The 15,587-nt window shown below is 43.5% G+C and overlaps 1 protein-coding gene across 3 annotated transcripts in view; it reads right to left on the reverse strand.

Moving 5' to 3' along the window:
• The window catches only part of SALL3 (spalt like transcription factor 3), a 25,269-nt gene extending 14,210 nt beyond the window's left edge, over positions 1 to 11,059 (reverse strand). For all 3 annotated transcript variants that reach the window (XM_081204168.1, XM_081204167.1, XM_081204166.1), the window contains exon 1: positions 10,913 to 11,059. In XM_081204168.1, the coding sequence (XP_081060294.1) occupies positions 10,913 to 10,991 (79 nt within the window). In that variant the 5' untranslated portion in view covers positions 10,992 to 11,059. The remainder of the gene's footprint in view (positions 1 to 10,912) is intronic.
• Positions 11,060 to 15,587: the final 4,528 nt, after the last annotated feature.

Consider the following 15,587-nt stretch of genomic DNA (forward strand, 5'->3'; position numbering starts at 1 on the left):
TGAGCAAATTAAAGTAGGCAACAGCTCCACACCACTGTATGGTTCTCAACTACAGGCACAAACCAAGGTTTGGTCCAATGTCTAAACTGAAGCATATTGCCACCATAATTCTATATTATGTTAGACATATACATACCGGAGTAAGTTCCCAGTATATGTGTTTAGGGTTGAAGTACAGATAGTGTTTAAAGGAGAATGTTGCAACTAATTCATATGGCCATTTTTAAAAGAGCCAAAGTGGTTTAGAGTACCGGAGTTGGATGAGGGAGGTGTAAACATAAATTCTGCTCCGCCATAAAGCGGAACAGAAGGTAGCTTTCAACAAGTCACTCTTTCTCCCTCAGTCTAACTTAACTCATAGGGTTGTTGAGGATAAATTGGAAGAGCTGTAGGCACACATCCTTAAGCTTTGTGGAGGAATAGTATATCAATGTGATAAAATAGTATTTTACCAATGCGATAAAATAATATTTTCAGAAGTCTGAGGAAGAATTATTTTTCTTTCCAAAATTAAAATCCATATTCTGATACTTTACAATTATTTCTCCAGATTACCTTTGACCCAGTCACTTAGGTAATAGGAAATGAATGGAAAACTAAATTCCATGTTGTGCTCTTATTACTGAGACTGTATTTACCTTTTAATTTCTAGTCTACTGGCACCAAAATGAGAGATGCTTCTTCAAACCTATTTAAAATGAGAGATAATGAAACTGATTTTTTTTAAAACTGCTTTTTACAATACTTCTTAAAATCATCATAATTTCCAAAAGAGATTTTTCTTACGGTTTCATCTGAAGTAAGCTCTTAATACTGGAAATGTTTCTCATGATTCATAATAACTCACTAACAGGAAAGGTGCATCGATTTTGGAGCACAGACAGTTTATAGAAATTAGATGATTCTAAGGATTCCTTACTTACGTTCCACAAAAGGTTAAAAGAATTCACGTTCATTAAAGGTTTAGAATCATAATGTGCAGTTTACTCTGCCCATTCTAACGAATTTCACGATCATCTAAAAGTACGTATCTTTAGTCAGTCCATTGAGTCGTACCTATAAATACTGTTTTACACTGAAACAATCATCTGCAAAAAAAAATTGTACAAAAGAAAAGAACAGGGCATATTGAGGCTTCTGAAAATTTATAACAAGAAATAAAAGAATGCAATAATGTAATACACAGTGATGCAGTTTGCAATTAATTTTCTCTCCTGCTTTTTGATTATTCAAATCAAAATCCCCATGGAGCCAGCCTTTCCCATCAATTTTAAAAAGAATGTGCTCACGACTTTGATGGAAATAGCCCATAACAACATTTTTTGCCTTAAACATTCAAATGCTGCTTATACATGTCTCTCTGGGACAAGTTTAAACTCTGATCATATTCAGTACTCACAACCCTATCTTTTTATTTTAAAAAAGCCAAAAAGATGTCTATTTCTATTAACAGGAATATACTTTTGAAATTACCTGTTAATTTACAGCGCACTATTTCATCTCAAATTTTTGATTAGCTTATTCTGAGAAAGTTTCCTACATTCTGATTGTAAACTAGTTTGGGTTTGGTCTATGTGAGAGATTCAACGAGTTGATGTGGAGAGAATATATCTGTATTCATGTCATACGCAGCCAAATCCACAGCCATAGTTCAGTCAAAATATTTGGATTAAAGCCAATGAGAATCTAAGGTGCCTGGATTGTGGACTGGATTCTAGGCAGGGAATGTCAGTGAAAACTGGTACTCCAGTAATTCCAGTTACCTGCATGGAGCAATACTACTATAAGTAGCTACCAAATTGCCTTTAAGGGTCAAACGTTTAGGTAGAAAGCAATTCATTCCTATATGAAACATATACATCTCTGCAGAGAGGGAGATGAGAGATGGAGCAAAGGAGGGAGGAAGAGGGGGGGAGCCAATGTGCCCCCAATTTTGGCATATTTCCCCCTGTGTACAAAGAGGTTTAGCACACCATGTCCCAGCATCTACTAGAGCAGGGGTCTGCAACCATTAAGACAAAAAGAGCCACTTGGACCGAAGAAAAAAAAACCTGGGAGCCGCAAAACCATTGTGACATTTAAAACAGTGGGGAGTGTTGGGGCACACAATGTGCCTCCTCCCCTCACTAGTATCCGCCCCGGAGCTGCGGCAAAGGTGTAAAAGAGCCACATGTGGCTCCGGAGCCGCGGGTTGCTGACCCCTGTACTAGAGCAAGCTGTATTTGTGCAGTTTGCAAGCAGTACAAGTTCTCCATTAGAATCAGAAGGGCCTAACAGAAATGCAACAGGGACTGTATGCTTTCCCATTATTAAGGAAGAATCCTACATGTTAAGAATAAAGAAGAACCAAAATCCTAAAATATGCACTATTTGCAGGGGGTAGTACTAAAACAAATGTCACACCCGCTTTTTCTTGCCGCTGCTGGCCATGCAGTGTTTGAATTTTGAGGACAGCGCTCTCTAACCCTCAAGAGCCAACTTTGCTTTTTCTTATTCCCCTACCTGCTCTCAAATATTTTTATGTGTACAGGCATGAAAGGCTTATGTTCCTGTATTTCCTCAAATACATGGCACAGAAAACTATTCTACTCTGAATAAGCTTTGTCTCCGTATTCTAATTTTGCAAACAAGACCCTTTACAATTATCATTTACACAGCCCATGACAATTTACGTACAATTTAAAATAGTATTCTCTGAGGAAATCCTGTTCTTAATGCTAATTTTGCTTCCCACGGCATCTTAAACTTTTCTGTCAATTTCACAATGGGCATTGGTTATCAACAGGGTAATTTGTTATTGTAGTATGATAAATATTTTTACTGTTGTCATTAATATGCTTTACATGACTTATTCACCTGCTGTTGGTTGCAAACCAAGGAACTACAGAAACATTGGGGTGGATTCAAAAATGGTAATGCATGGAGGAGATGCTTCACAATCAATGAGACTTAAGTTGGTCATGACTAACTTAAGACCCACCGATCTCAGTGAGTCTACTCAGAGGATAATTTAAGTTCAATTCACTATGCATTATTTCTACACTATTCAAAGTGATAAATGAATTGTAACAAAGTGAATCCATTCAGCATACAAATGATGAAAAATTCTACATTAATTTTGAAATACTCATTTTCCCCCAAAGGAAAAAAATCCTTACTAGCAAACTTGAAGATACAATGGAAATAAAAGCTTTAAAACGGAAAACAGGCTCATGCAAGTATAATATACCTTAAACTATGGACATTAGCCAGTTTCCAACTAATTAAACTTTCTGATTCTCAATGGCTACTCAAATAAAGATTGGCAGGTTGTACACATTCAGATTGTCGGAATGACAAAGTATTTTTCCGCAGTGTTTTCAAACATAACTTTACTTATCAAAATCTATTTTGTGTCAGTATAAATGCTCAGTTATCTTTTAATGTGCATGTTCCTTGACTGAACAGCTATCAACATCTAATATCATTCATTCACTATAGATAATTAATACTACTCTTTCGCTTTAGCTATGTTATCTCTTAAAATAAACATCACATTAAAAAATAACTTTTATTTTCTCTCAAATTAATTCTTTTTAACTCTTTTTATGATAGCTTTGAATCCCATAAAGAAAGATGAATTATCACATACTGATCCCAAGCTGTGAAACAGGAGGAGACAAATAGAGACCCCTACTGTGTTTAACAACGTAGAAGAAATTCCACACTCAATAGAAAAATTTCTACCCTTTTTCCACAGGCCACATAAACTGATAATATGAATGTGAACAGTGGAGGGCACTCTTGCTATGCAAAACTTTGCGTTGACCTGGTATACTTATTTTGATCTATTCAGTGGCCTAAATTTCACTATTTAACAGCCACCTGTGGCACAGTCACTAACTGCTTTCTGCTTAAAACAAATGCAACATCCAGCCAGCCACTAGGCTAGGGCATTTCTTTGCACATATAAAGAACACAGCAAGCACTTTACATTTTGTTTTGACTAACTGCAAAACTGTAAGTATCATATATTAAAATGTTAGTGTATTTTTAGAAGTGTATTTTGGAAAGCAATGATGCACAATGATCTGGCGAAGTTTAAATACTGCACGTATTCCGTTTTACCAGGATTTGTAATTTGTTGCGAGCTAGCTCGTGTTTCCAGTACCCAAACACAGGTGACACAAACTTTTATTAAGAGCTAATACAACATTAAGGTTTAATTGCTGATGTGTATCAAGTGACGAATTATTAAATACTGCATAACAGGAGTCTAAAAAATGTAAGAGATCACTTTTTAATGCGACTTTCCAGCTTCAGATACTGTTCACAAAACAAAAGCTAACATCTAACCCATTTTGACGCTTACAAGTTGGAGAGCACGAGAAACGCAATACCAGTTTGATAACATAGAACCTTCTGTAGAAACATATCTACTCCTGCCACGCTGACAGCATCGTAGCTATTTGCATAAATGCATGGTTGCAATATCAGGCCTGAACTCCAGCCTTGAAATATAACGGTATCTCACCGATCTAGCTCTCCACAGATAACTATTCTATATAAATAAAGTAATATAACCACTAACAAACCAATTGGGTCAGTTGCCATCATCCTTGTGAAACATTAATATGCATAGAAAGTGAGATGGATGACCAACAGAGTCGCTTCGATTAAGCAAAATAAAACTGCATCAGCTCTGGCAAGGTTAATTAAGGAATTCAAAGCTACATAAAACAAGGCTCCCCCCCCCACTTCTTTAGAACTGTAAACACTTGTGTCAAACTAGATGGGGCATTTGATAAGCTGCACAGAATGTAGCAAAAACTCAGACGGATCTCTAGTTAACACTCAGAGTCGGTGTTAACACTTAACAGAACAAGTGGTAAGCCGCGCTGCCAAGGTCAACTGCACAGATGTACTAATTGTATTATGAGCTTGACATCTAGTGGCCACCCCTGGCAGGGCAAAGCAGGCAAAGGTTAAATCAGCAAACCTTGTCAAAGCACTTCTAACTACCCACCCTCAGGGAGAGTCCATCGGAAAGCTTGCTGGCACTCCACACAATCCCACCTTTTCACTGACAACAAACAAAAAAAGACTCTGCAATACACTCAGCACCAAAGCACGGAAAACAGAAAATGGGGGTGGTCTCGAATGCTAAACATAACATATCTACATCTTCAACACAAGGAGAAGGAAAGCATTCCTTTGCAAAATATGCAGACCTCCTATTGTCTTTCATCGGTGCATATTGTTCTATCCTTAGCTCAGCAGTCAAAACTTTTTTACAAGAACTGCTTTTGAATTCTGCTTAGGTATTGCTGCCATATTCATTCATGATTAGACAAAAGAATCACCCACAGTATGGTATTCTTTGATGATGAAGTATTTTTATTTTGCAAAAAGAACCATTGATATTTTATATTTTCTACGGTACTTGTGTGGCATGACTTGTCACTGCTTTTGGCAACTATCCAGCACTTGCTCTATGATTAAAAAAACCCCCATGGATCTCAACTGGTCTACTCTCAAACAAGTTTAGGAGGAGACTATGTATGCACAGCTCATTTCCTTTCCACTGCTTAAGTTCATTTTCCTAGAAAGCACTCTCAAAAACTCCATCCAAACTACTTATTGAATACAAATATTTAAAGTAAAGTAAAAGAAGTGAAATGATTCATATAAAAATGTAACTGCAGCAGACATTTTGCACTATTAGGTGAGAATAATTTTGAATCTATCTATTACTTACTGTTGAAGCTATTTTTAACTAAACCTTCACTATTTGTAAAAGCATGCTGTGTTATATTGCACCTAAAATGTATCATTTCAGTGTTTTCAATTTTTCACCTCCTATTACATTTAGTTCAAAATATGACAGAAACTATTCAACATCCTAGCACATCTGTTTTATTATCCAAAGCTGAATGGATCCTGCCCTTATTTTTTTAAAAAAAAATGCTTACTAGACATGCTAGTCTGGCTTTGGCATTCAGTTAACAAACCAAATCTTAAAATCCTATGTTTAAATGGAAGACGCGCACAATTTTATTTAGGCTGATTCGAATTTCAGAATATTAGTGTGTTAAGAAACTATAAGTAGCTGCTTTAAGAATATATATGATCCTTGAAAAACAACATTTTGGCTAGAAAAGTGATCAGCATTCAAATATGAACATCCAGCTTATATTAATTGCACAGAGCTGATTGTAATGATTTTTCAAATAAAATTAAATGTTTCTTATTCATGAAAGGCATATGTTTCACTGCCTCCTTAAGGAGGCATATCTGGGATTAATAGCACAAAAGAATTTGAGACTTTTTAGTCTGCTTTTATCATTTGCATACTAAAATAATAAACTAGTAAAATTAATTTCTGCTATTAAACCATGCTTTTGGAGGGGTCTTTGAATAGATATAAAATAGGAATGAAATTATTATAATGCAGCCATCTATAAGCCTACAAGTACAAGCAAAATAAGTTAATTGTCTTTCCTCATGCCAACAGTTAATCAGCAAATCTTGTAAAGGCTTATTTTTAAACTGGAAAACAAACAAACCAATTACCTAATTATTATTTGAAGTAGAAAGCTTGGAAAAAGTCACACAATTTCATATTTAATTCAGGGCTTACTGTTACTTCTAATGCTCTTAAGAGTATTACATGTTACAGAACAGTATAACGTAATACCCACACTTCTTTATCTAAATAATTTTAATGGACATTAGCAAGTATGCTACAGACCCACATCTACAAAATAACTGGCTATATTACAATGAACTGAGGGCAGGAAGAAACAACAACCCTAAATGTCTAATACAGTACTGAAGTGAGCCAAAATATTTATATTACTAAAGGTATGCCTATATCTGTCTGTCTGGACATATATATTACTATATCTATTTCAAATGTATCAAAATTATGAGCAGAATTTCAAGAGCAATAATATCAATGTATGACAAATATATATAAATAGCACAATACAAATGTATTTTTGTTAGCCATGTAACATTACTATAAGAGTTGGTTCCTAATAAACGTAAGCTAAGCAATAATTACTGCTACCTTAAAAGGTACAAAATACATTCTCGAAATTTCTTCTAATAATTATTTTTAAGGCCATCTCTGATCAGTTATCATCCACTAGAATACGCTTAGGGTTCCCCCCTCTTCAACATTGTCACTGCATTTGGGTTAAAGTGTGTGCAACATTCCCATTTGCTGTAACAAAACAAGACTGTTCTGTAATGCTAGTAATCTGTTGATTTAGAGATAATCATTTAACTGGGGATGTAAAGTCTCCTGATATTTGAGATTAAACTCATTCAGCATAGAGAACAGCAAATTCACCATATTGGGTTTTATAACAACTCCTTCAGTTATTGTGCTACTCTTTATAATGACCATTTCTTTCAATATGGCACCCTTTAAAACGTTTAGTGCATAAATACCTTTCATTCACTACTTGTCAGCATAAACCGCTATACAGATTCTAATTAATCGCTGCATGCAAGCATTCGTTCTCCAAATTGCCCAAACTATCTTTCCTACAACAAACGTTTCAAAATATCACTTTGCGATATTCTGAGTGGTTTTCATACTTCTGAGAAGGCTCTGCTTCGTGAAATAAAGTTGCACTGCACTGTAGTTCAAGCTGACTTCAAAAATTATTTATTGTATTGCTAAAACTTCCTATTGTAACACTGCCACCTAAATTGACTGGCCTTCGTATAACTTTAAATATGGCCTAATGTTTATCTTCCACTCTGTCAAACTGTCAGGTTTCTTTTTGCTACTGTGTAACATAATATCTGCCAGAAAAAAGGAGCATTAACCCTTAATAGCTTTCCTTAATGAAAGTAGTCTTCAAATGCAACATTAAATGTGATTCTCTGTATGTGTATGTGTGTGTATGTGTATATATACACACATACACATATATGATTCAGGCAAGCTTTAGACTTAGCAGCAGATTAAGCAGTTATGTTATATAAAAGACTAAGTAGTTAAAAATACTAATGAGAATGAAGGTTGAAATATATTTAGATTATAGAGTATTTTTGGGGGGGGAATGCTGCAAGTGTTCTTTTTGCGTGCTATAAATGGTGAGAGCTAGTTTTTGGCCTGTTGCAAAACAGGAGCCAGGAACTGTGGCAATGCCTTGACTTTAACTGTAAACTACAATGATGAGAGCTGACTTTATAAGATAGGTTTGAACTCTTATGAGCCTTTAAAGAGAAAAAAATACTTAATTGTAAAAAATGTGTAAATGATGAGCACCAAACTCATGTTCCTAAACATACAGCAGTTTATATACCTCCCTATATTCACGTTTCTGAAAATGAAAGTGCAACATGCAAGCAGGACTACTTCAGCTCCTTACTAATCCCTTACAATACTGTATGAATTAAGATATATTAAAAAGGGACATAGAACATTCTGATTACAACATTCTAAAGCAGAGAAGTATTTACATTGTTGCATTTTAAGGGCTGCTGTGAAAGCCGATTTTGAGCTATTCAAGGACCACAATAATAACGCTTTTAAAATTCCTCACTGGGATGCAATGTAGTCCTTTTGATGGAAAGACTGTCTTTCTCATTCGGCAGAAATAAATCCATTCATTTGATCATGTAGTCATTGAGGGCAATACAAAACAAACCAAGTGTGAGAAATTCTATGTGATGAAGTAAACAAAACAAAACCCCAAAAAAGAAAAAAAGAGAAAAAAACATTTCCATGACAAAAAGATTCTTTGTTCTTAATCTACACACCATATGCAAGCGTTTCTTTTTAGCATATCTCCTGTTCTAATCTTGGGTGACATGGCTACATAGATAAGAGATGCTAAGCAACACCCCCCCCCAAAAGAAAAACCCTCCAAGCTGAACAATTTTCTTCAATTTATTAACTCACCAGAAGTACCATAAAGAGGCACTTTTTTCCCCTCGTTAACTTTTTAAAATATTCAGTGTTGTCTAAATTCTTAAACCAAGGACCCTCCCAAACCACTGCAGATTTAAATAACAATGCTGTATCTTTATTAAAGAAATGCTGATTTGCCTGCATTGAAGTATTTTGAAACCAAAGGAAGTGTTAATAACAAAACAAGAAATGTGTAATTTTATACTTCTGCTGTGACCCAGGGAACTTGTTTCGCTGCCTATCCATTATTGCCATTACCCAAGAAGCTTTTCACATTACTAGCTGCAGCAGCCAACCCCTTCCACTTCTGTTTTTGGAGTCCTTTTAGGAAAAGGAGATGATAGGAATGGGAGGCCCTGGGCATTTGGCAATCTAGCATATGCTTACGAAACCAAGCCACACTGCCCTCAGCTTCAAGGCTGCAAAGTTTATTTAAAATAGTGAAAAACCCTTTGTTGCCAACTTCATCTTCCCCCTCAGAACAAACTCCTTTTCCAAGATGTTGTGTTTTTTCTTGGGCAAAATAAAAAGGAAGAAGGCTGGATGAAGTAAATATTGATCTGCAGGGAGGGGAAGAAATTTATTTCCAACCACGATTTTTCCCGATTACGCTGGAAATGTAGGCGATAACTTTATGAGGGAAAGGATGAAAAACTTCCTAGTGGATTTTGTCTTCCCCTCCAGAAGAAAACAAGTGGCAAATTTTTTTAAGTGCCACACGGTGAATATAGTTAGAAAGTGATTGTAACATGTTCGGAAATGACAGCTCAAGAAAATAAGTTTGAGCAGCTGCAAACCAGAGAGATTTGGAAATCGGAGGCTACTTGTTTCACTAGCATTTTGGGCAAGGCTGAGTGCGCCCTTTGGCACGCAGGGGCCCAAAAAACACACCCTTTTCCAACCTTGTGAGGAAGGGGAAAAGAAGATGGCAATTCCTACTCCAACCTCGACGCCATGGACATCTTCCTGGCAATAGAGATGGCAAGGGAAGGGAAGGCGGGAGTAGAGACCTAAGCTCTGGCCCTGAGGGCAGGCAACTTCTCCACCTCAGGCCTGCCTCCCTCTCGCCCAGGAGAGACATCTTCTCCCTTTGACCCTCTCCAGAAAGGAACCACCACCACCACCCGCCCCTCTCGCCTCGGCCTGTTCCTTTGAAGGAAGCCGCAGGAAGTCATAGGCGCAGATAGCGATCTTCTTCTCCCAAGTCCTCGGCCTGGCCACCTTCTCTGGGCGTCGGAGGGAGGAGCCTCGGGGGCCTCGACGAAGCCCCCTCTCGCCCACCAGTTCCCAAGGGCCAGGGGGGGAAACTGAGGGGCTTACTTCAGAGTAAAACACGGTTAGGACCGGGGGGGAGAGATGGGGTTGTTCCCCCCTCCCCCTCCATCCACACAGAGGCCTCGTGGGGTTTATTTGTTGCCAAGGGGGACGCGACAGCTGCCGCCGCCGTCAGGGCCGCTTCCGGGCGGTTACACCAGCGGAGCCCAAAGTCTGTAGTTTGCAGCCTCGGCGGCTTGGTCAAAACGGGGTGAAAAAAGCTCTTATGAACTTTTCGCTTTGGAGAAAGCGGCTGGGTTTCTTCCGTTCCAAAGTCCCCACCGTGAACCCCGATGGGTGAGGCGGCGAGAAGGCGAGCCTGGGCTGGGCGTGGGGGACTCTGCCCGCTCGCCCGCCCCCCGTCGAAGTGTCTCCCTCCGAAGCCCAGCCATAATTCAAGCGGCCGGGCGCACGCAACAGGGCCAGCCAGGGCTTCGCGGGAAGGGAGGGAAGCTCGGCAAGGTGGAGGCGGGGGAGGGAGGGAAGCCGGAAGAAACTTGGGCCGAGCGGCTGAACTTTCCTGCCCGACGCCGGCTGCACTTTCCGCCGCCTCGCGCTTCCCAAGGAGGCGGGCGGGCGGCGGGATCGTTTCTAGGCTGAGCTCCCCCAGAAGCCCAGGATCAGGAAGCGCACAGCCCTCGCCTCCAGCCCTCCCTAGCCCCGGGGCTGCTGCGCCCTCTGGCTTACCCTGCTCCGAAAGCACCTCGGCTTGCAGCTCCTCGTCCGATCTGAGATGCTGGGGCTTGGCTTGCTTTCGCCGAGACATGCTGCTAACTGAGGCGTCTTCTGGTGCCTGCTTTTTGCAGAGACATCGGCGAGAGGTGGAGCGCTGGGGTGGGGGGGGAGGGGGTGGTGGAGGGGCGATTAGGTAGGTGGGGGGAGGAGGAGGAGGAGGACTTGGTGGCGAGGGGAAAGTCGAGTCGGCGTCGGTGTCGGGCGGGCCACCCCTTCCTCCGGATTTCGGCGCCGATCAATTAAGAGCAGCAGCAGCAACTCCCCCCTTCCCGGCGACAAACTCAAGAAGCGCCCGAGCAAGTAGCGGCGGCGGCGGCTGAGCCGGGCGGGGGCTCCGCGGGTCTGTGCTGGGTGCGCGGCCGGCTGCGCGCCTCGCGCACGGGGCTCAGTAATTATGATTGTGAATAATGCATGGCGATTAATGATGCCGGGGGCGAGCGCGGATTGGCCCGGCTCCAGCGGGCTCGGGCTGCATATGTAAATGAGGGAGGGCGCTCAGCAATTAGCCGCCTCAGTCCGCCCAAGGATGCGTCTGCCCGGCACCAGCAGCGCCTCCTGCGAGAGGCACCGACTGCAGAGGTAGCGGCGGCGGCAAGCGGGGACACGGGCAGCGGCGGCGGCAGCAGCAGCAGCAGCACAGCGCGCACCCCGCGCGGGGCTCTCTCTCTCTCGGCGTGTGCATTCACTTTACACCACATAGGTGCCCCGGCTTCCCGGCTGCGGGGAGGGCATGTTCTCTCGCGGCTTTTCCGCCCCTTCCTTTCAAACAAAATTACATCACTCTATGTCTTTTTTCCAGGTTCCTCTTTACCCAGAAGTTAGTCTGCATCGCCCTTAAGTTTCTTTCTTCTTCCTGCTGCGGCGCCTGGCTAACGTCTTTTTGTCGAGAGATTCTTTTTATAAAAAAGAAAAGAAAAGAAAAGAGGAGGAAACAAAACAGAGAGCGCCAGCAACTTTTGCCTGTGTTTGTTTTCTGCTCTTCGCTGCCTCGTCCTGCGTCGCCTTCCCTCCTGCGATCGCTGGCCGCCTGCGCTGACTTCGGCTTCTCTGGGGAGGGGGGGGCGTTGTTTGGAGATCGGGGAGGGGGTCGAGCAGCCCAACTCGGGGCTGGGGAGTTTTGTCTTTCACCTCTCGCCTTCTCTCCCCCTCCTTCTTTGTCTTGCAGCTTCTCTCTCTTCTCTCGCGCCGACCAACAAGAGCCGCACGGCCGGTGCCTCCTTTGCTGGAAGATCGCCGCCGGTGGCCACTTCCTGTTGTCCGGTGCTCGGAAGTTTTCTGTTCTCTCCTCTCTCTCCGGCTCCGGCACAGGTTGCGGTGTGACTTCCCCGCTCTTTGGGGGCGCCGCCGCCGCCACTCCTCCTCCCCACTTGCTCCCGTCTCCCTTCTCCCGAGTCGCTGCGCCCTCGGTGCCAAAGGATCTCGGTTTTGTTTGCAAAGAGAGAGAGAGAGACAGACAAAATCCTTGGTCGCCGGCAAGGGGGGTGGGGTGGGGGGAAGGTGGGGAAAACCCACCACCGGCGACCCCCAGCGAGGCTTGGGAGGGGGAGCGAGGGTTGGGCTGCCGCGGGGGAGGTGGGTATTCCCTGGCCGCCTCCCCCGCCTCTTCCTCCTCCTCCTCCTCTCGCACTTTCCTCGATTGGGCGGCAGCCTGCCTTGGCACCCGGCGCTCGCCAATCGATGCCTCCCCCTGCGCGGGAGAAGGAGGACTGCGCGCCGCCAGGGCGTCGCGGGTTGCGGCGGAGAGAAACTTTCAAGTTGGGCAGCGGCGGCGGCGGGGCTCCGCCTCCTCCTCCTTCCTGCTGCTGCCCCCTCGCCGCCGACGCCGGACGAGCAGCTCCCGGGCGCCACCGAGGGCGCCTCTCCGCAGCAAACACTTGTCCACACCGGTGGCTTCTCTCCCCCCCCCGCCAGACTCCCTCTCTTCTTCTCTCTTGTTTTCCCCAAGAGAGAGGAATCCCCCCTCTCCCCCCCCTCGATTCTCTCCTGGGATTTCCTCCCAGTTTCTCAACTCCAGTCCTGCTTCAAGACCGGGGGTGGGGGGCGTGGGGCTGGGCGCTCCGCTCCGGATCCACCCCGAAGTGTGAAACTCAGCCACAAGTTGGGCAGGAAAGACTTCCCACGACGGCGCCCACCGCTAGGATGTCCCACGGACCTACTCGCCTCCTCCAACCTTTGCATCAACCTCCTGCCATCCTTTCTTTTTGTTTTCTTCTCCATTTCTCCCCACTGACTCTCTCTCTCTCTCTCCTCCCCCCCACCCAAGTTTTGCCATCCCAGCTAGATTTCGCTGCTGCTGCTGCTTTCGGGCTCCGTATCACCTCCGGCAAAGTCTTTGGTCTCGGGCTTGCAGGCGCCCACCTTGCGGAAACGGGGGAAAGGAGAGGCGCGGGGGATTTGGGGGAAAGGGCTTTCCTCCCTCCCCCCTCTCTCTTGCATTAGGCCCCCTCCTTTCACGTAATCCCTCCATCCTCAGCCTTGAAGGACATCCACAGCTCGGCTTCTCTTGGGGAAACGGCGCTTGTTAGGGAAACTTTTCCACGCTGCGTTCAGCGGAACCAGCGCCGTTCCTACCGAGCGCTTCTCCTCCGTTGCGCCGGCTTCCCTTCCCTTTCTGTTCCGTTTGTTGCGAAACAAAACAAAACAAAAAAGTTTAGACAATCCCGGCAATCTGATTTAATTTCTTCTCTCAATCTCTCCCGGCAATCTGATTTTTTTCTCATTCTCTCCCCCTCTAAAACACTAAAACTACGCCTTTTCGCATCGTTTTTAATAGTCGAAGTTTTTGAACTAAAAACAAAACAAAACCCGGAAAGGGCTAAACGAATAGATATCCCCAAAACAAGCCTCCACCTGGATCGAGACTTTATACACCACGAAAACAAACCCAGAGAGCATTTTCTGCTAATTCTCCCCATATTCCAAGTGTTTCGAATGCGATGCATACATGCTGTGAACGTGAGACTTTTATTTACTTTTTCTTGCTATTTGTTTTGAGTTTCTCTTATTTATTCATTTTCTCCCTTGCCTTCCTCCTCCTTCTCTCCCTCGTTTGCCTTTCTGACTTCTCTCCAGGAAGACTTGGAGTGGTTCAAGGCAGCTGGGAAGTTTTGCCGGCTCGGCTGGGTCCTCTGCCAGCAGAAAACTGGGGAGGGGAGGGGGAGACGAGAAAGGACGAGAGGTGCAGCTCGGCGAGAATCGGAGTTTGCTGGGGATTGTGTGAACGTTTCCCCCACAAGTAGACTCCTTTTCAGGACCCCCTGCGTATGTGCAAAAGTGGGGCAGAAAGGAATAGGTCCAGGGGACCGGCAGCGACTGCTGCTATAGAAACCTTCCGGCCGGGAATTAAAACCCAGGCGGGTCCGAGATCTCCCTTTTCTTTTTGGCGTGTTGGCATTTCTTCAGAAGTGCAAAAGGCCAGTTATTTAGTTTGGCTGGGATCCTAAGCACATTTACTTGAAAGTAAACGCCCGCTGGATCCGAGGGAGCTCGGTTTCCAGTTCGCGCCTGCCTAGGGATATTCTGTGCCTTCCAAGAAAATGTACCTAAAGCATCTTCACCCGATCAGATTTAGATAGCTATATCTGCCTATATAAATATAATTTCAGTTTCAATCCGGTCATCACCTGCAAAGCAATTTCTCGGAAGCTTGCTCACCATCCCAAACCATGGTTTTTGTACGTGGATTCAAATAAAATATTCTTCTAAAAAATATACCATGAATGGGAGTTGTCTAAAAGCTTACTTTCGCTTCTTGAAAATCCCCAACACATACACTACGAGAGATTTTGTGGGATGGGAAAGGATCTCTAAGGGGGAAACGAAAAGGGGGGGAAAGAGCCACTTAGGGATGTTTAATGACCAGCCGGCCTTAAGAAGGCATCGTTACCAGATTTGTATCTCCGGTATTTGCATAGCACTGCATCTCACATCTTTTCCGGTTTTGTTTTAAGCACACACACGTTGTTGTTGGTTATTTAATGCGGGCCGGGGGAGATAGGTAGGGGCGTGTGTGTGTGTATTCTGGGAGTCGAAGGACTTCTGAAAGTTCTTGCTTTAAAGGCAAAAGAATACCAACACTTCTCCTCTGCCTGTGTGGAAGTGGGTCACCAGAGGAAAGCCTTTAATGGAAGGGTCGCTCATCCTCTTTACTTCACACCTGCTTGCGCGCTGCCACCCCCCACCCCAAAATCTTTTCCCCGATCCGGCGGAGAGAGGACCGACATTTGTCAAATCCGGTGGCTCCCAGTTCTGGAGATTCCGCTTTCTCCCTGAGGGCTGTAGTTTAAGGGAGAAACAATCAGGATGTGAACAATCGAAACCGCACCAATTCTACTCTCCCTACAAACACTTTCTCTCTCTAAGAAAGTTTTCTGTAGCCCTATCCTAAAACCTTCAAGCCGAAATAAAGGAAGTAAAACGTGGGGCGATATACAGAGGCACTTTAGATAGCAGGTTAACTGATCTATGTATGGATTACAGCACAAGCGTCGAGATATTAAAATAATAATAACCTATAAATCCAAAAATCAAGAACGTGTGGATACAATTCCAGCCATTTTACTCCTCGCCCTACTGGTAGTACAGAAACCTTATAATATTTTAATACATAATAGTGGGTGGTGCGTGG

This window comes from Podarcis bocagei (genome assembly GCF_964188305.1).
Source record: "Podarcis bocagei genome assembly, chromosome: 8".
Taxonomy (NCBI): domain Eukaryota; kingdom Metazoa; phylum Chordata; class Lepidosauria; order Squamata; family Lacertidae; genus Podarcis; species Podarcis bocagei.